At 37.9% G+C, this 25,025-nt stretch overlaps 1 protein-coding gene across 2 annotated transcripts in view; it reads right to left on the bottom strand.

Moving 5' to 3' along the window:
* LOC150084235 (WD repeat-containing protein 44) overlaps positions 1 to 25,025 on the bottom strand; it is a 380,944-nt gene that overhangs the window by 341,035 nt on the left and 14,884 nt on the right. For both annotated transcript variants that reach the window (XM_090375960.1, XM_090375961.1), the window contains exon 2: positions 20,559 to 20,592. In XM_090375960.1, coding sequence (XP_090232086.1) covers positions 20,559 to 20,592 — 34 coding nt within the window. The remainder of the gene's footprint in view (positions 1 to 20,558; positions 20,593 to 25,025) is intronic.

Here is a 25,025-nt window from a genome sequence, read left to right as displayed (position 1 = left end):
AATTTCACACGGTATAAGAGTGGTAATACATTTAGTAATAATCTTAACGGAAAACAACCACGTAACGTACTTCCCTAACATATACAGAACAGTTTGTTTTCACTAATAATCGAGAAATCGATGGCTTTGGAATACCATAGCCATCGATATCTGGTTGCTCAATATCTTTTAGCCACAGAAGGGTGCTCTTCGGGATGGTACATCAGATGCACTCAAAATCTGCATCACTAAGACTACTGATAGAGAGTATATAAGAAAGGGAAATATGTCAACCTGTCATCCTTATTTTCTTAGAATCGTCTCTTGGCAAATATGCACACATCAAGTGCTTTCCAGCAGTAGAAACGTGAATGCTTTTTATAAAGTTGTATTTGTTAGATGTAACATGAAGGTGAAAATGAATTCTTGAAAATGGAGATGATAAAAACTGCTGGATAAATATGGGTAATATACATTTAACCCAATTTTAAACAAGTAAATTGCCATCTTAAATTGTAAGAAAAGTGTATCTTACAATTGATATGTAATTAGTACTTCCTGCTCTGAATAATAGTTTTGTTTACATCAACAGCATCTTATCCATATATAAAAAAAAAAGTACATTAAAGAAGACTATAGGAGCTTGATCATGTATTTTACTGCCATAATTTATTGTAATATACCCTTTACTTAGTAAATTTTATTTCTTCATATTAACTTACAGTTCCACACTTACATCTGATGAAAGAATTTGGAAAGAATCCTGAAATAACATACTAATTTAGTGAATATTGTGTTTCTAAATAATATACAGGCAGTTCTCACTTTACAAGTTCCCGGGTTTACGAGTTTTTTTTTTTTTACCAAGTATCAACAAAATTATGAACATTAATTGCAAAAAATAAATGTTAAACATTCATAAATACCGCATTCCCATTCCAAACCACGTGCATAGCTATATACTACAGTGCACCCAGCTTTACGACATTAATCAGTTCCAGAGACACCATCGTATCGTTAAAATATCGTAATGTGCACATTACGATATCCCAATAACACACTGTTTTTTGGTAATTTGTTTCAAGATCTCGGAAGTTGAAATTTTCGCTGTATAACTAACCTATTTATCTCTCTTAAATGCCATTTTTAAGGTCACGAGCGTAAGGCCATATAAAAGGTCGTGAGTGTGATTTGTAAATTGTATTAGTTACCAATTCAAATCATTAAAATGCACTAGACTTTCATTGTTATAATATGTTCTGTTATAAGAATAAATTTTGAACGGCTTTGTGATATTTTTCTAAAAGCACATTTCTGGATATCATGACCATAAAACAATAAAAACAATTTGCACTTTGCGATTTATTGGTCTTTTCTGTTACTGCAAGCAATTATAAATGGACAGTAAACTTGATCTTCTTGCATTTGGGAAAATACCGATAGCTGGAATTGTATGGTTTTTTTACATTATTATGGTGAAATGTGTTTTCCCTTTACTGAAATCTTCAATCGTATAAAAACATAAATAAAATTTCAGAACCTTCTCTTCATTCCTTTTTTTTTTAAAGTTTTGTGAACTTGTTACTCCATGCAAATTGTGTTAGTTGCAATTTGTGCATTCCGTTAAAAAATGCTTATGCATGCAATCGTGAAATTTATAATTAAAAGAGAATATTATCTTGAAAACAAACGACTCTTGAAACATTTCTCAAGCAGACTCCTCCTTGTGTAACAAACCGAGTGCCGAGCTAATAATGAGTGATCAACGAGTGTGCATTTAGTCGTTGATGATGAAAAATAAACATTCTTTAACATTTGTAAGTCGTAAATAATTTCTCTATTATTATAATTTGCTTGCTTTTACATGCTACGTTTTCATTTCTTTCGATAAATCAATCATTGTTTAAACATAAACTAATTAGCTAACTAATTTCACTGTTGAGAACGTAACTCCTATTTTTAACCTTATGTCTATGGGAAATAAATTCCTGCTTTATGAGCGCGCGCGCTAGGAACAAATTAACTCGTAAAGTCGAGAACCACCTGTAAATATTTAATATTTTGTTTTTCCCAATCCATATGGTATAAAAATGTCTTTATCCCTCTCTCACACTCACACACAAAATCCAGTCAAAACATTATGATCACCTATCTAATAACAGGTACATCTTCCGCCTGCTACCAGTACCACTGCTGCCACATGACGAGATGTGGACTCTATAAGACCTCTGAATGTTGCAGAAGATATGTTTGTATCATGTTTCCAAGAATGTATCTAGATCTGCGATTGTCTGTGGTAGATGTTGTTGTTGGGGGTGGATTCATCGGCGCACAGGTTGCTATGGCCAAATTGTGCCTGTTCCTTTGGAGTGTTCGCCAATTATGAGAGGAGATGGGTCTAGAAGTGACTGTATACATTGATCATTTTTAGATAAGTAAACAGCTCTGGAAAACTGACATCATTTCCAAGTATATGGATTAGTTGCAGAGGTTTATGTGACTTAAGTAGAGATCTGAAACATGCAATTCTAGCTGAATGGTAATGTGCACACTCAATGATGATATCTTCACAGTAAGTTTGGAACTATAATGTGAGCAAATTGGAGGATCTTCTCCTAACAGTAAAAATAGGCGTGTTAGATGAGTATGGCCAATTTGTGCTATTACAAGCATGACCTCTTCGTACCTATTTAATTGGTAACTAGATCTCCATAGCTGTGGATTCTGTTTTATTTCAAGAACCCCGTTATGCCTAAAATGTGGCATAATCGAAGCAAGCAGAGTATTTACTGCTTCATCTGCACGTTTGTTTCCTAGAATTCCAACATGGCTGGGTATCCAGCAAAACATAACAGTCAACTTATTTTCATTGAGCTGAAATAACTGAGATCTGATTTGTGTGAGAAGTGGATGGAAATTTAGATTTATTCTGAAGGGCATTCACAACACTTAAAGAGTCTGTATATATTATGACCTGGGTGTTTAGAAGATCGTTAAGGAGGTTTAAAGCTATTTTTATTGCATAGCGTTCAGCAGTAAAAACACTGCATTCAAGTGGTAACTGGATAGAAGGAGTGGATGTAGGACTTATCACTGCAGCTCCCATGAATATATAAGTTTTGGAGCCGTTTGTGTATATTTGAAGACTGAGTTGGACAATACACAAGCCGCATATAACTGTCTAAGATTGTGGTTTGATAGGGAGTGTTTTCCTCACAGAAGAAAATAGTTATTGCAAGGAGATATATAAACGGCCTCCGTAGCCGAGTGGTCAGGAGCGGGAGTGCAGTAGCACATGCTCTTTCAGTACAGGGGTTCAAGATCCTGACCGCTAAATACGGTCGATCTGCCAACCTGCACTGGACCATCGTGGCAGATTATGGTCCATTTCCCTCAGCATGAATTGTTGAGGAGGCTTCCATTCTGCAGTGGGTTGATAATGTCTGCAGTTTACTTTTTATATACATTGCCCATGGTACTTGTACTGCATCTGCAGCTTGAAAGATATTTCCAAGATAGACGTTCCAACGTTGGGTTACCTCTTATAGCTGGATACCTGCAATTTTGTTTTCATTGTGTTTATTCCTATATAAGTATACCCACTGAGGTTCAAAGATATGTCCAGATGGGGTGAGAAGGGAGGTTACGTAATTTGGCTGCATAGCTAAGAAGCAATACTTTTCTCCTAAGATGCAGTGGAGGTTCATTGGCATCTATATACAAACTTTGCACTCGGGATGTCTTAAAGGATCCTAAGGCAATCCTGATAGCACTATACTGGACCGGAATGAGCCAAGCCAATGCTGTCTTATGTGCAGAATCATTAACTGGGACTCCATAGTCCAGACAAGACCTTATTAAGGTATGATATAGGTGTAGAAGTGTGTAGCGATCAGCTACCCATGCCACAGAAAAGATAGCTTTGAAAATATTCATCTTTTTCATGCACTGAGTTTGTATTTGCATTATATGCACCTGAAAGGTAAGTTTAGTGTCCAGTACTAGACCCAAGAACCAGATATTGCTGCTCAGTGATATTGGTTGAATTTCTAACTTCGGATCTGGATGGAGCTGATGCTTTTTACAAAAGTGGATGCAATCATTTTGTCATGGAGAATCGATAGTCGAACAGCAAACCATGGAGTTCACTGCTGACTTTTCCGACAACCTTTTTGACCTGGGATTGAAAACCACAGGATTGAGGTAATCTGGTTCAAGAAAGGAAAAGATATTTTTGGCCTTTCTTCTTGCTATGACTGAATAAATCAGCCTCTGGTGAAGATTGCGTAACAAAAAAATATTCAGTTTTTCTTCTGTCAAATTGTAAGAAAAAGTTTTAAAAGTAGGGTTTGTTTTTCCTCCGAGTGGATTAAAAATCCAAAGCTGCATATTTGTGTGAGGAAGCAGCGAACATATTAACCAGGGGACATGCAATGGTATTTCCAAGACCACTAACCCTCCTCTGTGTAGGCATCTGGAGTAGGTGCTGGGTCAAGGTACTCATGCTTACAACCATCTATCACCAACAGTGCCTAAAGTTTCCCTCTGAATGACTGGAAAAAAAAAGTTGCCTTTTACAATAAATCCCATTTCCTGCTATGTCATGTAGATGGTAGATGGAGGGTATGGTGACAAACTGTGGTGAGGAATCACTCTGATGTCCTGGTCTAATAGAAGCAGGTGGCGACATTGTTTTGTATGGGAGTTGTTTTCCTGGGAATCTCTTGGAGCTCTCATACCCCCTGGACCTCACTCTGAATGCTAAAATCTACCCATCCATTTTGGCTGATCAAGTACATCCCCTTTATGGTGTCTTCCCAGATTGTTTGAGAGTGGTTTGCTGAACATGAAAGTGACTTCCAGGTGCTACTTTGGAAATCACTTTCATGAATTCACTAGATACAAATCCCATAGAACATATCCAAGATTATGAATTGACAGAGATTTAGATCCTCTACCACAGACCAAGGCATCTCTTCCATATAACTGACCTTTTATATTACTTGAACTAGAGAGCTCCCTAAACTGGTCAGCTAATAGTCCACCAGGGCCCGATGGAATATACTATATGATGCTTAAATACTTAAACAAGAAAGCTCTGAATTCACCACTGATATATTTCAGCCAGATATTCTCAGAAGGCTACTTCCCTCATTCTTGGTGCCACTCAATAGTCCTAGCCTTTCCTAAACTTGGAAAGGATCAGTGAGATCCACGAAAATATTGGCCAATATCTCTTAGCAGTTGCCTTGGTATGACATTAAAAAAATGCTTCACACTCGATTAGTATGGTACCTAGAATCTCATTCGGTAAAGAACTAAGGTCAGTTCTTAGTGCAACGCTCTTCTGTTGTTGTTATGGGTGCTTAATGGCACATAAGCTGCTAAAGCTATAATGTGCCTATTCACTTTTTATATTAAACGATAAGTTTTTCCATAGAGTCAGAAGAAAATCTGAAATCAGAAATAATTAAAAAGCCCAGTTTGCATGAGGAAGTCAAAAAATTCAGAAATATTTGCCTTATCACCAATGAGATTTTCAAGAGTTACTGGTTTATGAAGATTAACCAGTGAGATCAAGGATGAAGTTCTGCCTTGTTTATAGTAGGGGCAGCCAATAAGAATATGTTTAACAGTCAAATTGTTAGAACAATGTGTACACTGTGGTGGATCATCTCCTGTGAGTAAATGAAAGTGGGTCAGATGGGTATGACCTATTCTTGCCCTTGAAAGGACTACTTCTTCTCGTCTCGATATACGGACACTGGAGCGCCAAATTTTCGGATCATGTTTAAACTGAAAGAGTTTATTATTAGTCTGAGAGTGCCAAGAGTGCTGTCCATTGTGACAGGCAAGCAGCATGGACGGTTAGTGCATAATCTGATGCTGGAACAGGGATATTGGTTAAATCTAAGGTAGTTGGATTTTTTGCAGCTTTATTGGCCAGTTCATTGCCTAAAATACTGGAATGTGTGGGAATCCGACAAAAAGTGACTAGTTAGTTGTGTTCTTTAATTTGCAGTAATAAGCTTCTGATTTCATCTAGAACAGGGTGAACTTTATCTGAGGAATTACATAACAACATGATTGAGCTGAGGGAATCAGTATAAATAACAGATTTTAAGGAACAATCAGATTAGAGATTTTCTAAAGCTAGTTTGATTGCATATAATTCAGCAGAAAATATACTAAATTCTGATGGAAGGAATACTAATACAATTGTATTCGGAAACACTGCAGCTGCTCCAACATTTGAATTAGACTTAGAGCCATCTGTATAAATTTGGCAGAAATTAATATATCTCTGAGTGTGAATTGCATGAAGTTGTTTGACATTTGATGCTTGCAAAGTATTCTTTTTTCCACTGACAGAGGCAAGTGTCACAGGTTGGAAGAGTAGGAGGAGCCCATGGTGGTTGAGTATAAGTTGCTACCTGCTTTATGGGATGGATGGAAATATTCCAAACCTGTGCCAGTTCAAAAAGGCAAAGACCAGCTGGTTTTAATATGCTAGGTTTGTTTCTGTATAGGTTTTCTAACAGTGGGTTGAAAAGCTATGACTGAATGGTACGAGAGGCACAACTTTGTATCTTGACAGCATATTTCAGTAACAGTGTTTTCCTGCGTAAAGTTAGTAGGGGCTCGTGAGCATCAATGTAGAGACTATATGCTGGCGACGTTCTGAATGCACCAATTGCAATTCTCAAAGCACCGTGTTGAATGGGATCAAGCTGGCATGATGCACTCTTTCTGGCAGAATCATAGATAGCACCATAATCGAGACAGGATCTGATTAATGCCCTGTATAACTGAAGCAGGGAGGTATGATTTGCACCCCACGTTTGGGCAGATAAAGCTCTGAGTATGTTTAACTTTTTTAGACAGGAAGTCCGTACATTTTTAATATGATCTAGAAAATTTAACTTATTTTCAAGGGTTAATCCTAGAAATCTGATGTTGCTGGTGACCGGGACGGAAACATTAGAAATTTGAAGTTCAGGATCTGGACAAAGTTTGCGTTGCCTACAAAAATGGATAGCAACTGTTTTCTGCTGCAAGAGTCGATAGCCATTGAGGCTCACCCATTGTTGAATTTTATTAAGTGATATCTGAAGCTGTCTTTCAATAGATCTCATGTTTTGAGAATGACAGGAGATGGAAAGGTCATCTGCATAAAGGTAAGTCTCAACTGTATTTGGAAGCTGCTTAGTGATAGAATCTATTCTAAGAGCAAAAACAGTGGCACCCAGTACTGATCCCTGTGGAACACCTTCTTCCTGGATGAAAGTTGCAGAAAGGGCATGTTGGTATCGAACTTGAAATGATCTAGTATGTAGAAAGTTCTGAACAATATAGGAAGGCTGCCCGTAGTCCGAGAAGGTAAAGATCACTAAGTATACCATACAACCAGGTGGTATCAAAAGCCTTCTCAATATCTATTGAAACCATTACTAGATGTTCATGTTTGACAAAAGCCATATTGACTATGGCTCATTAGCTGCTCCAACTCAATGATCTAGGCGAGTCTTCTGTGGATAATTTTCTCAGGGATTTTTCTGAGACAGCTTGAGAGAGATATAGGTCTATAGCTAAAGGGGTTCGATGGATCTTTTCCAGGCTTTAGGAATGCCAAAACTGTAGAGTAATGCCAAGAAGATGGAAAAACATTTTCTAAAAAATATACGATTGTAAAAGGGGAGGCACAAAGCTTTGTCATCAAGATGTTGTAGCATGACATAATAAATCCCATCTGGCCCTGCAGCACCATTGTGGACTGTTCTAATGGCATGTAACAGTTCAGAATATTGCAGAGGTTTGTTATATAGGAGAAGGCGGGCAGTTTGAAAATTAATAGCATGCTTTTCTTTAGTGTTTTTAATTCATTGGAATGAGGTAGTATAGGCTAATGTTGCTGAGATTTCTGCAGAAGTATTGCCCAAAGCATTAGCTATATCTACGGGATTAGACAGACCTTGCCCATTCCAAGAGAGGATTGGAGGAGGTATGGTAGGAAACTTACCAGACAGCTGTCTCATTTTTTTCCATATTATTTTGGGATCAGTGTTTCTGTGAAAACTCGATGCAAAATGGGTCCAGGATTCTTTCTTGGCTTGCTTTTGTATGAATCGTGCCTTTGCCCTTAATTTCTTATAGTTAATGAGACTGACTGTGCTCGGATATTGCTGAAACAAATTCCAGGCTTTATTTTTTGCTCTCTTTGCTCTGGTGCATTTCTCATTCCACCAGTAATTATAATGCTTTCGGCCTGGCGGATCTGATAGTGGTATCATGTCTTTAGCCACATTTAGAAGATGCGACGTGATGTAATCTGTCACATTATCAATATGCTGGAGGCAGATTTTTTCCTCATCAAGGGCAATTGATAACTGAAATTTTGCCCAGTCTGGGAAAAATTTCCATTTTCTGCAGTGTTGAAGGAGTCTGTGCTATCAAAAAGTTGCATACTATTGGAAAGTGGTCACTGCCCATGGGCTCATTTATTACATACCACTCTATGGTCGGGACCAGTACTGGTGAACAAATTGAGAGATCTATTGCTGAGGTGTGTCCTGTTGGAAGCTGTTCGCGTGTCGGTGCACCAGTATTGAGTAGAGTGAGATTTAGTGCCTCTAAAAAGCATTCAATGGGCTACTACATCTATCTAATTTAGGAGAGCCCCATAAGGGGTGGTGCCCATTAAAGTCCCCTAATATACAGAGAGGTGGAGGTATCTGTATAAAGAGATCTTCAAGATCTTTTAAAGAGTACGTACGGTTTGGCGGTAAGTAGATTGAAACAAGTGTTACTGCACTGTGGAGAGTTATTTGTTTAGTTGGGATCTTTGAATTTACTAGGATTGCTATACCACCATGGGCAGCATTAGTTGTATTTCGATCTCTTCGATAAAGGCAAAAGTTCTTTATCGAAGGAGAAATTTGTGAGGTTAGGTAAGATTCCTGTAAACAGAAGGCAACTGGAGAATATCGGTTAATTAGGTATTGAATATCATCAGTGTTACAACGAAAACCTCTGCAGTTCCATTGTAAGATGGTGTGGTTCATTTAGGTTTAGTTGAGGATGATTTATCTGACTATTTTTTGTTTCAGGGGCATTTTTTTTGGAAAGGTGGGATGTACGGTATGCATAGTGTAATTTGCATGAAGTTCTAGTATGGATTCTTCATGATCTGGGTGTACATCTATTTCCATACTATTGGTGGATGATTCAGGTTTCTTATTGTCTTTAGTAGTTTTTAATTTTTCTTTGTCATGTGGGACTGTCCGAGTATCAGCTGGGATACTGATTGGAGTGTTGGTCGATTCACTGGTTTTAGTTTGATGTGTCTTTTCCAGAGTTTGATAATATATTTTTAACCCAGTCAGCTAGAGATATGCTGGGAGGTATTGATACATCTGTTTGAACTGCTGTTGAATGAAAGCTTCAAGTGTGAGATGCATATGAACGATTGGGCATGGTCAACATAACCTGTCTGCGTGCCTTAGGTAATGTGACTTTGTGCTCTATTTTATATTTTTGGATTTTCTTCTCTGTTTTTGACATTTCACAAGATTTGGAAAAGGCTGGGTGACTTTCCTTGCAGTTGGGGCAAATGGGACTTGAGGCTGAACAGTCTGCTTGTGTATGCTCCTTGGAGCCACAAATAGCATCACCTCTGCATGTTGGGAGTGTCCATACTTTTGGCATTTAAAACAACGAATGGGATTAGGTATATAAGGCCGAATTCGGCAGTTTAAATAGCCAGCTTTTACTGAGGATGGCAAATCTGGGGTACTGAGAGTTAAAATGATTGATCTAGTTGGGACGAGATTTCCATTTTTCTTAGTCACTATGCATTTGGCACTGTTTACTTTTTGAATACTCAGTTCTTGAACTAATTCCTCTTCAGATAGATCCCATTCTGTTATGATGCATTTTGAGGAATTTAAGGTGTTCTGTGAAGTAATAGATACTGGTAGCCCACAGAATGTTGTTGTTTTTAGCAACCACTCAGAATGTTTGGAGTTGGCTGTTTCCATAAGGAGGTCTCCGGATTGCAATCATTTAACTATTTTTGGTGTTCCAGCAATGGATTCCAAATATCTTTGGATAATGAATGGTGATAATTTTTAGCCCTGGAGGATAACTTTTCTCCTAAGTTACTGGCCCCGCCACGGGGAGCCAGGAGTAGTGCTGCTCGGAGGCCAAGCGGTTGAAGTGTTAGTTGATTAGTACAACTAGAAATATAGGAAAAAAGAAAGGTGTTTCCTTTCTGTGTTCTTACTTGTGGCTTTCAAGTATAGAACTGGTTTTAAAGAAAGACTGTTGGTAGAAATGTAGAAACTTAATAAGAAATAACTTCAATCACTTAACAAGAGTACTCTATAAATCACAAGAATATTGCTTGGCCTCAAAATAGGCTTGGCACCCGGGGCCACGTTCTTCTGTCTACTGTTGACGCTTATCTATACAAAGACAATACAATATCCTGTCACTCGCAAAATATGCACTCCATCGAATGACAACTGCAACTCTCGATAAACAAAATAGGGAGCGTTGTGGGCATCCCACAATGGCTATCACCTCTCCACAACAAAACGACTGCCATCCACTTTTCTAAAAAGTGTCAGCTCCATCCAGATCCTGAGAATAAGTAACAATAGTCTTCTCCATAGATACAACATTACTTATTCGATGCAATACCATGGTAGCTTGTTGTGAAGGTATTCACAATATGAGATATAATTAAAACGATATATCAAAACTACCCTGGTAATAGAAATGATGTGTGTGCATTACCCATGCATAAGTAAACTCCTTCACACGTTTAGGCATTTAGCCAAGAAATATCTTTAAGTCAGCTAATATATGCAATGCATTGCATTGCTAATATATGCAATGCATTACATTTCAGGCTCATTTAATTTTCTTTCTTATATTAATGTTTTCCCCCCCATGGCATTATTTTATTATTTTATTTTTTTGTTAGTTGTTGGCTCATCGGCTTCTGTGACCATAATGCACCTCCCAAAGTTTTTGCATTTTACTCTGATCCAAGCCCGAGGTGGGATTTGAACCTGCAACCTTTGGGTTGCCAGGCAGGCACTTTACCCACCTGGCTAGCACGGTCAGCCTGGGATTAATAGAAATGAAAAGCTAACATATCATACTACATTGAAATGTTGGTATCTTTTTATAAATTATTTACTAAGATTATTAAGATTATTATTATAGAAAACTTAATAAAACTCTACTGTTTTATGTACACTAAACTTAGCTGTTAAGTTTAATTACAACTGTATGACATTCATTACTCTTCTCCTATATATACCCGAAAGAGAAGACTTCTTTAACGTCTCTTCTCTCCCTCAGTATATCTCTTCACAAGTGGTACACCACATTCAGTGTGTTACATAATACACATGAAGCATGCACAGACTATCTAAATCTAACAAACTACGACTGCATTAAAACCACATTTAAGCTATGAATTTCTTTTTTCCATGTATATACTCTGTGGAAAAAGAAACAACTGACAGATTTCTATTTGTCTGATTTGAATGAAATTTAGGCTGGCTCGACAAATTTTTCTAAGGGAACTAAATATAAAATTTTGTGAAAATCCATCCACTGGTAGTCGAGTTGTCGCGCGGAGTGACAGATAAATGGATATGGTGAAAGCAATATGCACTTATGCACAAGGGCCGCCGTAGCCTAGTGGTCAGGCATGCGGGTGCATAAGTACACGTGCCTTGAGTGACCGGGGTTCAAGCCCGTGACTGCTGAATATGGTGCTGTTTCTTGTATTCTGTCTATCTTGTTAACTCCTCTGACTGTTCGGTTGTCCCGGAGTATAAACAGAAAATTTATTTTTTTATATACATATACATGCAAACGGACCTAAAAATGATCGTAAAGGCAACTACAGTGCTCTCACAGATTTTTTTGGTTCTATACAGTGGAAGACTATTGTACAAATTGGAGCAGAATGGTATTAAGGGTAAGTTGCTACAATGGATAAAAGGATGGTTAAGTGGGAGAAGACAGAGGGTGGTAATCAATGGGTGCTGCTCTTCGTGGACTAATGTTATTAGCAGAGTCCTACAGGGTTCGGTGTTAGGTCCACTGTTGTTTTGTATATTTATCAATGATATTGATGAAGGTATATCAGGCTTAATGTCGAAGTTTGCAGATGATACAAAGGTTGGCAGGGTTGATAATGACAGTAATGGCAGTGTGCTACTGCAACAGGATCTAGATAATTTGGGCAGATGGGCTAAGAAGTGGCAACTGAAGTTTAACCTTGACAAATGCAAAGTACTGCATATGGGTAGAAGTAACCTCAGAGAAACATACCAACTGTGTGGTACTACACTTAAGGTGGTAGAAAATGAAAAAGACCTGGGAGTAATTGTGCAGACAGATATGAAGTTTTCTGAGCAATGCAGACAGGCTGCCAGGGCAGGTCATGGGGTTTTGTCAATGATATATAGGAATTGTGCTAGCAGGGAGAAGGAGGTGATTGTCCCTCTGTATAAGGCAATGGTCAGGCCACACCTTGAGTACTGCGTACAGGTCTGGAGGCCTCATTTTAGGAAGGATGTAGATTTACTTGAGCGTGTACAGAGAAAGGCAACAAGATTGGTGAGGGAAATGAAGGGATCCTCTTACCAAGAGAGGCTTAAGTTCTACAAATTGCAGTGGCTGGAGACTAGGCACCTGCGCGATGATCTGATTGAGGTGTATAAAGCCTTGAATGGGTTGAGCACGCTGAATTCTGATGGGATCCTTCCACTTGTTCAGATTACGAACAAGGGGGCATAAATTCAAATTAAGAAAAGACAGATGTAGAATAGATGTGTGGAAATTTGCCTTTAGCCAGCAGGTGGTTGAATAAATTTAAGGAGGAACTGGACAGGCATTTGGAGGGAATGGTGTGATTTTTTTTTTTTTTTTTTTTGGCTGATGCTGCATAAGCTCATACACTTGCTTTCTTGCATCACATGCCACTACTATTACTACTACCACCACCAACTGATGATATCACCAACAGCAAATTCTAAATGGCCAGCATTCAGGGAAGTAATTTTGGAATCTACTAGGCTTTTTGTTCCAAATAAGAAACACTGCTCTAGGACCAAATGGATGTCAGATGAACTAAGAGAAGAAAAATGCATGGGATGAACATATAAATTGTCAGGCGACACAGCCGCCATGGTAGATACAAGCTAGTCTGTAATCAAGTCACAAAGGAGGTTAGGCAAGCAAAGGCAGATTATGAAAAATCTTTGGCAAAGGATGCAAAGACTTCTTTACTTATATAAACTCTAAAAGGAAGGGATTGAATCAGATTGGTCCACTTGATATCAATGGTTTGACTGTAGATGATCATTCTCAGATAGCTGCCAAACTGAGTATTTTGCATCTACATTCACACATGAGGGCTAGATGTTTATCAAACTCTAACAGGGAGTTAGATGATTTTGTAATAACTGAGATCAAAGTGGAGGAGAAATTGTTGAAGTTAAACATAAGAAAGCACCTGAGGTGGATTGGATCTATCCAGTTATATTAAAGGAGGCAGCAAATAAAGTAAGCAAACCCTTAGCCATAATTATGAGAGCATCCTTGGACTTGGGGGAAGTCCCCACGGACTGGAGATGTCCAAAAATATCTCCAATTCACAAAGGGGGATCAATGGATGACATGAGTAATTACAGACCTGTTAGTTTGACCTCTGTTCCGGGGAAAATAATGGAGTTATTGGTTAAAAGAAGCACTGCAGGATCATCTAGGAAAGACAGCAGTAATAATTCAGACACTGCATGGGTTTGTCAAGGGGAATCCTTGTCTCACCAATTTGATTGGATACTATGATGTGGTCACAAAGGAACTGGAATGAAAAAATAATTTTGATATCATATACTTGGATTTCAGGAAAGCTTTTGATACTGTTCCACATGGAACAGATTGAAGCAGTATGACATTAAGGGCAAACTGCTGAAATGGATAAAAGGATGGGCGAGTGTGAAAAGACAGTGAGTGGTAATAAATGAGTACCACTCTACGTGGACTACTGTTATTAGTGGTGTTCTTTGGGGTTCGGTGTTGGGGCCATTGTTGTTTTGTATATTTATCAATGACATTGATGAAGGTATATCAAGCTTTATGTCAAACTTTGCAGATGATACAAAGGTTGGCAGGGTTGTTAATAACAGTAATGATAGTATGCTGCTGCAACAGGACCTGGAAAAGTTGGGTAGATGGGCTGAGAAGTGGCAAGTTTAACACTGACAAATGCAAAATACTGCATATGGGTAGCAGTAACCCGAGAGATATGTACTAACTATGTGGGATAAGTACGGCAAACCCCAAGCCAAGTTCATGGCAAGCAGCGGGTGGTTTTATAGGTTCAAGCATCGCACTGGTTTCCAAAACATTAAAGTTTGCAGTGAAGTCACCAGTGCTGATTTTGCAGCTGCAGAGAAGCTTTGTGATTTGTTGGAAAAAATTTTTGATGAAGGCGACTATTCAATGCAGCAAACTTTTTAACATTGACGAGACTGCTCTGTGTTGGAAAAAAATGCTGGAATGAACATACATTGCCAAAGAGGAAAAGACAATGCCAGGTTTCAAGGCTTCCAAAGATATTGCCATGCTCTTGCCTGGGGCTAATGCAGCGGGAGATTACAGATTAATACTACTGCTTGTGTACCATTCTGGAAATACTCGTGCATTTAAGGGGATCAATAAAGCCACCCTACCCATGCATTTCCAATCGCACCAGAGAGCATGGATAACAATATCTCTCTTTGAGGATTAGTTTAAATGCTGCTTCATTCCCAAGGTTGAAAAATATTGTAAAGACAACGATGTTCCTTTTAAGATTTTGCTTCTATTAGATAATGCTCCTGGACATCCTACGCACCTAGATAATTTCAATTGGAACGTGAGAGTCATATTAGCTCAAGCAAGGATCAAAGTATTTTTATAAATGGCTGTTTTATCAATGATGCTGACTTAGAAAAGAAACATATCAACAAATCACAGAACATGAAAAATCCAAGTTGCACTGAGCATGCTCTGAAGTGTATATTATGAAAAGTGCAGATAAAGATGTAATACTCTTCTTAAAATTGAAGCTAAATTAAATCATAATAAACTCGTTAGCGAAAATAGGGTAGCATTGATTAGTGTTATAGAAAAGGTCAAACTTATCAGAAAAAGATGACAGTTTCCACAGTTCTGGAAGCGATCACAATGAAGTTACATAAAAACAATTTATATAGTATGCCATATAATTATTTATTTGAAGCATATAAAATAATTTTAACTTTGTCTACTATGCAAGTTGCATGTGAGAGATCATTTTCCAAAATAAAGTACACATGTTAAACCGGTTGCACAATTCCATGACCCAGACGAAGATGGAAAGTTTTATTCTCATGAATTCTGAAAAAGACATACTAATGAAAATCGAAAACAAAGATATAATTTCTGAAATTGCAATAAAAGATAAATCACTAAGAAATATTTTGACATAAAAATTTTTAAATTTTTAAAGAACTTTATCTTTATGGTTGTTAAGCTGTCACCATTTATTTATGTTAAGTATTGTTGAATAAAAGGGGAGAATAGGGGAACAGGTATTCTGTGCGTTATCAGACACTCAGTCTTAAACACTGATGGATCCAATATCTTTCTACTACAGAAGATTTAGAAGTACAGCTGGCCTGCTTCCTAAAAATCCTCTCATGCACACCTTCTCGATTGTAAGCCCTGTTACGTCATTTAGGTGGCAATGAACATGTGTAGAGTGGTTCTCTTCAAGAGGCCTGATCAGCGTAAAGCACGACGAAACAAATGGCCCTCAGTCCCCAGTGGCTTTCACTCCTCTTATGGCAGCGGGAGGATCAGAGTGGAAGCAGAGGGTGCTAAGAATCTCTGGATATGACCAGGCTACCATGCACAGAAACTGAATTTGGCCTGTTACAACGTAAGATCGCTCATCGGTGAAGATAGGATATTAGAGCTGGAAAAGGAACTAGAAAATGTGAATTGGGATATCATCGGTTTGGCTGAAACAGGAAGAAGAAGAAGAAATCAATCACTTATAAGTTTATCAAGTGGAAATCTACTGTCCACTAATGGAAAAAGTGAAAGGAGTGAAGTTGGAGTTTGCTTTCTGGTTCACAAGGATATAAAAAACAACATTTTGGAATTCAAAAGTACATCCCCAAGGGTGTCAAGACTAATACTCAGGATTTCTAAGAGGTACAAAGCTACAGGTTATAATGATTTATGCACCAACATCGAGCCATGATGATGAAGAGGTTGAAGAAATGTACACTGCAATTGAGTCTTCTAGATGAGCAGAAAACCCACTACACTATTATTATGGGGGACTTCAATGTTAAGGTTGGAAAAAGACAAAACAGTGCAGAAAGGGGAACTATAGGAAATTTTGGAATTGGTGAAAGAAATGAAAGCGGTGAAAGACTTGTGGAATTTGCAGAATCTCAAGGATTTTCAGTAATGAACACTTTTTTCAAGAAAAGGGTGAACAGAAAGTGGACATGGAAGAGTCCAAATGGATTAACAACTAATGAAATAGACTTCATCCTCACTAACAGAAGATATATCGTGAATGATGTTACCATCCTGAATAAGGTAAATGTTGGAAGCGATCACAGAATGGTAAGATGCACACTTGATATAGATGTAGGAAAGGAAAAAACTGACTCGAGTAAATAATACAAAGGTCTTTGAGATACCTTCTTATCTCAAAAAAAGCAGAAAAAGCAGTATATACTGGAACTTAAGAACAGGTTTGAGCCTCTGCAGACTGCTCAGGACCGAGATATCGAGGAGGAATATTACAACTTTCTGAAAGTGATAAAGCCCAAGAAACCTATAGGGAAAAAGAAATCCAAAGAAGAAAAAAATTAGTCAAGAAACACTTGTTATGATGAACCGAAGGCAACAAATGAAGAGCAAGATAAACACTGACAAGGAGAAAATTGAGTATTCTGAGTTATGCAAAGCCATTGGAAATAAATTCAGAGAGGACATAAGATTTAACACATGAAAAGTAGAACAAGCATTAAGGGAAAACAAAGGAATTAAATAAGCAGCCATGAGCAGTAATACAGAAAGACAAATGATACTGAAACTGAAGAATAGAGATGGTGTACTTATAAACAGCAGAGAAGGCATAATTCAAATAGAATACTACTATAGAGAATTATACAAAGAGCGAGGGAATGGCGCCTCCGTAGACAGGTGAGCAGGAGCAGTAGTGCATAGCACACGCTTCTTGATTAGACCAGGGTTCGAGTCCGTGACCACCAAATAAGGAGGATGCGGAAGGTCAGGGAATGACCACTGCATATCCCCAGCCCTGATAAAGGGTGAGAGTTGGCTTCAGGAAGGGCATCCGGCCGCTAAAAATTTCATGCCAAAACAATAAAAATGCTGACCCCATTTATAATGGGAAAAAGCTAAGAAAAAAAAAAAAATAAATAAAAAAATATAAGGAGCGAGGGAATGATGCCAGCAGTGGGGAAGATGGATCTCAAATTAGTAACACTATAACATACCCGATATGCTTTCTGATGAGGTAGAACATGCATTGAAGAAAATGAAGAATCAGAAAGCCCCAGAAGATGAAATTACTGGGGAGTTGTTAAAATTGGGAGGAAGAGACATAACACAAAAACTGGCAAGACTCTTCACAAAATGCATTAGGAAAGGTGTGATGCCTAAGGAGTGAAATAATGCAATCATAGTTTTGCTGCATAAGAAAGGAGATAAATCAGAAATTGGAAATTATAGACCAATTAGCTTGTTATCCCACATCTACAAGTTGTTCACAAGGGTCATTACTAAAAGATTAGAAAGAATACTTGATGAGAATCAACCGAAAGAGCAAGCAGGCTTTAGGACAGGATTCTCAACTATGGATCACCTTCACGTAATATCACAGCTAATGGAGAAAGCAAATGAATATAAAACACCATTATGCCTGGCATTTGTGGATTATGAAAAGGCATTTGATTCCATACAGAATAAGGCAATGTTTCGGGAACTGGAAAGACAAAGCATAGATACCCCATATACTATGATTTTGAAGAAAATATACGAGTCCCTACCTCCTTTATTAGACTACACAAAGACAGTAGCAAATTTAAAATTGAGAAAGGAGTTCGACAAGGAGACACAATATCTCCGAAGCTGTTTACTGCTGCCCTTGAGGAAGCTTTCAGAAGATTAGGCTGGTTGTAGAAAGGAGTCAATGTGAATGGAGAGTACCTAAACCATTTACGATTTGCAGATGACATTGTGGTCATAAACCACGATCCCAAAGAATTAGAGGAAAATCTTAATCAGATATGCACAGTTAGTAAGGACTAAAGATGAATATGGCTAAAACAAAAGTAATGATGAACAAGTATGCCACAGAAAGGGACAATGACTGAAGGAGCAGTAATTGAAAAGGTGGAGTCATACACTTATCTGGGACAAGTTATTAGCTGTAATAATGATAAATGGCTGGAAGTCAAGAGAAGAATAAATTTTGGATGGATAGCATTCAGGAAATATAGTCACATACTGAGGAGCAATATCCCAGTTTGTCTGAAACGTAAAATAATGAACCAATGTATACTCTCCACCATGACTTATGGAAGTGGAACTTGGGCACTCACCAAAAGAATGGAAGAGAAACACATGGATTAGGCAGCAAACTCAAATAAAGGACATTCTTATCAAAACTAAAGAACTAAAATTGTCCTGAGCAGGACACAACTCGAAGACATGATGACAGATGGACTAAGAAAATAACAGAATGGTACCCAAGAGGAGCTAGAAGAAAACCTGGAAGACAATGGCGGAGATGGATAGATGAAATTCACGAGTTTGTGGGTAGTAAATGGTTGGCCATTGCACAAAAGAGAAGGAACTGGAAAGTTGCTGGAGAGGCCTTCATCCTGCAGTGGATTTAAAATGGCTGATGATGATGATTATTGTTGAATAAATGAAAAAATATTTTGTTTTCTTATAAAATAATTGTGATTTATATTTAAAATTCATTAAAAAATTAATGATCAATAATTATTCTAGTATTTGTAATTCTCCACACTTCCTCACAATATGGCCATAAACACTAGTATGAGGCCACTACAAGTTATCCTCAATAAGGATTTTTGACTCAGTCTTGCCCCTAGGTTAGACCACACCTTCAGTACTCCATACAAGTCTGGAGATCTCATTTGCAGAAGGATGCAGACATGTTAGAGTGAGAGGAATATGAGAGTGAGATACCTGCAAGAATATGTTTGTTATGTTTAAGGCTTTGAAGAGACTGCGTAAGCTCGGTGATAATGGCATTCTTCCTCTTGCTAAGAATTACACAATATTCACGAGGAGCAGAAATTCAAAATGTGGAAGGATGGTTGCAGAATAGATGTGTATAAATTTGCTTTTGGCCAGAGGGTGGTTGATTTGTGGAACAAACTTTCATTTCGTGCTGTAGAAGTAGTTAGTTTGAATAAATTCAAGGAAGGAAGGACTAGACAAACTATTACAGGGAATGGACAGGCGATGTGGAAAGTGTTTTTATTCACCACATTACAAACACTGGCAATTTAGTATATTATCGTTATTTTATGGTATAGCAGATAAAGTATTTTTCAATGTATGAAACTGATTTTTTACTGCTAATAAAAAAACAGGATTGTTAACCCTGTATTAGTTGCAGGAAATGTGAAATTCCTCTGGGCTCATGAAAATTTGTAAAATAAGCAAAAAACAATTCTAAAATTATTAATTTTTTGATGCCACCTATAATTTCAAATCTTTTCTGAACAAAACTATGAAAAATCTATGTTCTGTTTTAAAAACATATTTTTAATTAATTTTTGAAAATTAAAACTCACTTTAGACCTGTTAGTGAGCGAATGTAAATTTAAAAACCCTGCTCTTCCACTTATAATTTGATTTATGGAGGGCATGTCACTAACAGCAGCGATAAATGTATGAAGTTATTGCTGCTGTTAGTGACATGGAATCAAACTGCACTTTGATTCCAGATGATGTAACAACGCCACAAAGCGAGAGAGCATTACCGATCAAAGGAAAGCACTCAGCAGTATACAGTGAAATTATTACTATTTCCCGATGCATGGATAGAGTAGATGAAGCATAAAATGCTGTGAACTTATGTGACTTCTTCCAAGTTAAAGATTCAGAGACAGTACAGGAAAACAAAAATTTAACAAAGCAAAAAAAATATTAAATATTTATATAAATTAATATTATAAGAACTGGTAAGGCTGGGAATGAATCTGTGAACTGTCTTCATTCCAAGTTTAATAAGCAAAGGTAAAATATATACTATTTGCAGCATGCAGACCCTTAGAAATCCTATATAAATAGGATTTCTAAGGATTTCTAATAGAGTATAAATAAAAACTAATTAAGTAAATTAACAATAATACAGAAATGTCCTAGAATATTGACATGCTTACAATATCTGGCTATGATATGAAAATAAAACAGAATTATTAATTAAGCATACGTACTTGATAAGCAGAACTTCCAGATTTAGATTTTACTCTGAAAAGAATAAAATAAAGTTCATTAGGATGTCAACAATTCATTTGACGTGATTTTCAGATTAACCAAATATATAGTCAGATTAATCAAATATACTTAGTCTTGTTGTAAATAGTGTAATAAAGTATTACTTACAAATACTGCATTGGGTAATTTTTTTGAGAAATCTAAACGTTGTATTTTGTTATTTATTAATCAACAAACAAATTATTCAATTCAAGGCCCCATTGACAATATAATGGTGTTTTCAGTTGTTCGGGAAGGTGTGGGTCTGAATATCGAGACTTAGGGAATTCTTAAAGACTTCTTCAAACAAGGCTGCAGATAGCTGGTCTCAGGCAGAGGAGTATGATTTTTTTCCTTCATGAATTATTCTGGATTTTCCAACGTCTACAACACTTAAACAGCACTCAAACATACACTTTCACAGACAATACATTATAAAAAATATAATGAACACCACAATATCACCAGAGTAGCTGATGTGCCGAAAAAATCTATAAACAACCAAACAAATCATTCAAAAATTGTTACTTCATTCTTTTAAACTAGCTTCATACAAATGGTCCAGTCCCATTTGAAAAGAATGTCAGCATGTACAGTATTTATAGGAAACTTGGAGTGCCTCCGTAGCCAAGTGGGCAGGAGCAGCAGTGCGTAGCACACGCTTCTTGATTAGACCGTGGTTCGAGCCCTGACCACCAAATACAGAAAGGTCAGGGAATGACCACCACATATCCCCGGAGCAATATGGCCTTAGTTGCTAACACTCCTAAAAACCAAATAACAACAACATAGGAAACTTGGCCACTACTTAAATCAAGAAAATATTCAGGTGTCATTGTCTACAAAATTTCACAAACTTCTTCTGTACATGGATTCAAAAAGACCAATCTGAGGCACTTGGAAGGAAAATAAATGCCATTTATAAGCCATTTTCAAGTGGTTTCTGCTTTGTGAGAAAGGAAAATATTACTGGAATATCCACCAAACACAACTGTTTCAACAGCTTAAAAAACACACATGCACACAATAGCCAGCCAAACTGTGACTGAACTGAAAAAAAAAATTCTTTTCCACTTCACAGAGGGCTGTGAAATTTTTTTAGAGGTACAAGCATAAAAAAAAAATCATGCTGTATATCAAACTGCTGAAAAAGAATTTTTTTTCATCTGGGAAAAGGATTTATATGATAGTAGTAATTCATGTAATCTCTGAATTTCCCTCAGAAACTATAATAAGCCTCCATCTACATTGAAATAAGCCAAATCATGGCTTATTTCAATTTGCATTGAGATAGATTTGCTTGTTATTTGGTTTTTAGGAGCATTAGCAACTAAGGCCACATTGCTCCGGGGATATGCGGTGGTCATTCCCTGATCTTTCCATTATTTCCGCATTTGGTGGTCATGGGCGCGAACCCCAGTCTAATCAAGAAGCGTATGCTACGCACTGCTGCTCCTGCCCACCTACCTAGGAAGGCACCAGATTTGTTTGTGTAACAGTATATATGACAAGACTAGATATAATGTTAATTATAATAATCCTACAAAAATGTCAAACATACACTGAGTGGCCACTTTATTAGATACACCTACCCTTTTCATAAAATGGAGATCTTTCAATGACAGCATCATGTGTTTTCACCATGCAGGTGGGCAGATATGTAGGAAAGCTGTATGGTGCAATTCAGCAAATGGGCAAGATGGAAAGTGGCTTTAAACCTTGCAGGGTACTCAGAGACAGATTTGCCTTTATCTTGGAAGCTGCAACTTTGATAAGACTTTCACATACAAATGTGTCTCAGATGTATTGATATTGCTCCAAAAACCATATAACATCCAGATAAAGGTGATATTGGTCAAAAACAGTTCACTGAAGCAAGTGACCATGGGAGTCTGATAAGCCTTGTGCAGACAGAAAAAAAGTGTATAGTCAGTCAAATAACAATCCAGTACAAGATGACACAACTTGTATACTCTAATGGATGGGGAATTGCAGCTGAACAACCAAACCAGGTTTCACCCCTGTCAGCAAAAAAATAAGTAGATATACTTTTTTTTTTTTTCACTTGGTATAGCTAGTGGAACACCAACTCTGGGCAGAGGAGGATTGGAAAAATGCTCATTGGTCTGACAAGTCCAGTTATTGCTGTTTCATACTGATGGGAGAACCAGAATATGGCAAAAACAGCATGAGTTAATGCACGCATCCTGTCTGGTGCCAAAAATGCAAAGTGACAGCAGTGTAATGGCATGAGAAGTGTTTTCATGGTGCACATTGGGCCCTTAATAATGCATCATGTCACAGGGACAGAACTATATAGATCTCAATGGGATGACGTGGAATAAGTTCTTAAAAATAGAAATCAGCAACCATCCAACGTGCAAACACTATGCATTAGTAGAGGCATTTGATGCAAGAAAGCAAGCTTGTGCAGCATCAGCCAAAAAAATTAAAGTAAAATAAATAAATAAAAAATAACCACTTCCACTTCACCCCTCTGTTCGTTCGAAATACCTGTCCAGCCGAGCCATAAACTTATTTAGGCTATCAACTTCCACGACAAGGGATGGAAGTCTGTTCCACCTACCAACCACCCGCTGGCTAAAGGCAAATTTCCGCACATCTATCCTACATCTGTCTTTCCTCAATTTGAATTTATGCCCTCTCAGGTGATTATTCTGAGCAAGAGGAAGAATCCCATCAGCATTGAGCATGCTCAAACCATTCAAGGCTTTGTACACCTCTATCAGATCACCTCGCTGCTGCCTAGTCTCCAGACACTGTAATTTGCAAAACTTAAGCCTTTCTTAGTAAGAGCACCCCTTTGTTCCATTCACTAATCTTGTTGCCCTTCTCTGTACTCGTTCCAGCAGCTTTACATCCTTCTTGAAATGAGGTCTCCAGGCCAGTATACAGTACTCTAGGTGTGGCCTAACCATTGCCTTATACAAGGGAATAATCACCTCCTTATCCCTGCTAGAAAAATTCCTGTATATCAATGACAATACACCATGAGCTACTCTTGCAGCCCGTCTGCACTGCTCAGAGAACTTCATATCTGCCTGCACAACCACCCCCAGGTCCCTTTCATTCTCTACCACTGTCAGTGTAGTACCACAGAGTTGATACGTTGCTCTGGGGTTGCTGTTTCCCATACGTAGTACTTTACATTTGTCAATGTTAAACTTCATTTGCCACCTCTCAGCCCATCTGCTCAACCTTTCCAGATCCTGTTGCAGCAGCATAGTGTCAGTAGTGTCCTTGACAACCCTGCCAACCTTCGTATCATCTGCAAACTTGGACATTAAGCTTGATATACCATCATCAATATCATTTATAAATACAGAAAACAATAAAGGACCCAATACTGAATCCTGAGGGACTCCACTAATAACATTAGTCCACGATGAGCAGTGTCCATTGATTACCACTCTCTGTCTTCTCCCCCTCAACCACCCCTTTATCCATAGCAGCAATTTGCCTCCATTGCCACACAGCTCCAATTTGTGCAGCAGTCTTCCATGTGCAACAGTATCAAAAGCCTTTCTAAGATCCAAGTATATAATATCAAAGTTATTCCCTGCATCCAGTTCTTTTGTGACTGCATCACAGTTATCCAATCAAATTGGTCAGGCAAGACTTCCCCTTAACAAAACCATGCTGTGTCTGAGCTATAACTGAAGTCTTGTCTAGATGATCCTGCAGTGCTTCTTTAACCAGTGCCTCCATTAATTTTCCGGGAACAGAAGTTAAACTCACAGGTCTATAATTACTTGTGTCAGCCTTTGATCCTCCTTTGTGAATTGGGGTCACATTTGCACATCTCCAGTCCATGGGTACCTCCCCTGAGTCCAAGGAAGCTCTCATAATTATGGCTAAGGGTTTGCTTACTTCCTTTGCTGCCTCCATTAATATAACTGGATAGATTCCATCCACCCCAGGTGTCTTTCTTGTGTTTATCTTCAACAATTTCTCCTCCACCTTACTCTCAGTTATTACAAGATTCTCTAGCTTACTGCCAGAGTTGAATACACCTGTGGCATTCCCCTCGCTGAATAACTCCTCATGTGTGAATGTCGATGCAAAATATTCATTTAGTTTGTTAGCCACCCGAGCAGGATCATCAACAGTTGACCCATTGATATCAAGTGGACCAATCTGATTCATCCCCTTCCTTCTAGAGTTTACATAAGTAAAGAACTCTTTGCTGTTTTTCTTTGCATCCTTTGCCAAGGTTTCTCGTAATCTGCCTTCGCCTGCCTAACCTCCTTTGTAACTTGGTTACAGATCAACTTGTATCTATTATAGGCTTCTGTGTCACGTGTTAATTTGTATGTATCCCATGCATTTTTCTTCTCTGCCATATGCTTCATTAGTTCATCTGACATCCATTTAGGCCTAAACCTTGAACAATATTTCTTGGTATG

The sequence above is a fragment of the Mastigoproctus giganteus genome, chromosome 6 (genome assembly GCF_048544385.1).
Source record: "Mastigoproctus giganteus isolate SK-2022 chromosome 6, ASM4854438v1, whole genome shotgun sequence".
NCBI classification, from domain to species: Eukaryota; Metazoa; Arthropoda; class Arachnida; order Uropygi; family Thelyphonidae; genus Mastigoproctus; species Mastigoproctus giganteus.
Note: the sequence above shows the minus strand (reverse complement) of the source record. Positions and strands in the feature narration are given on the sequence as shown.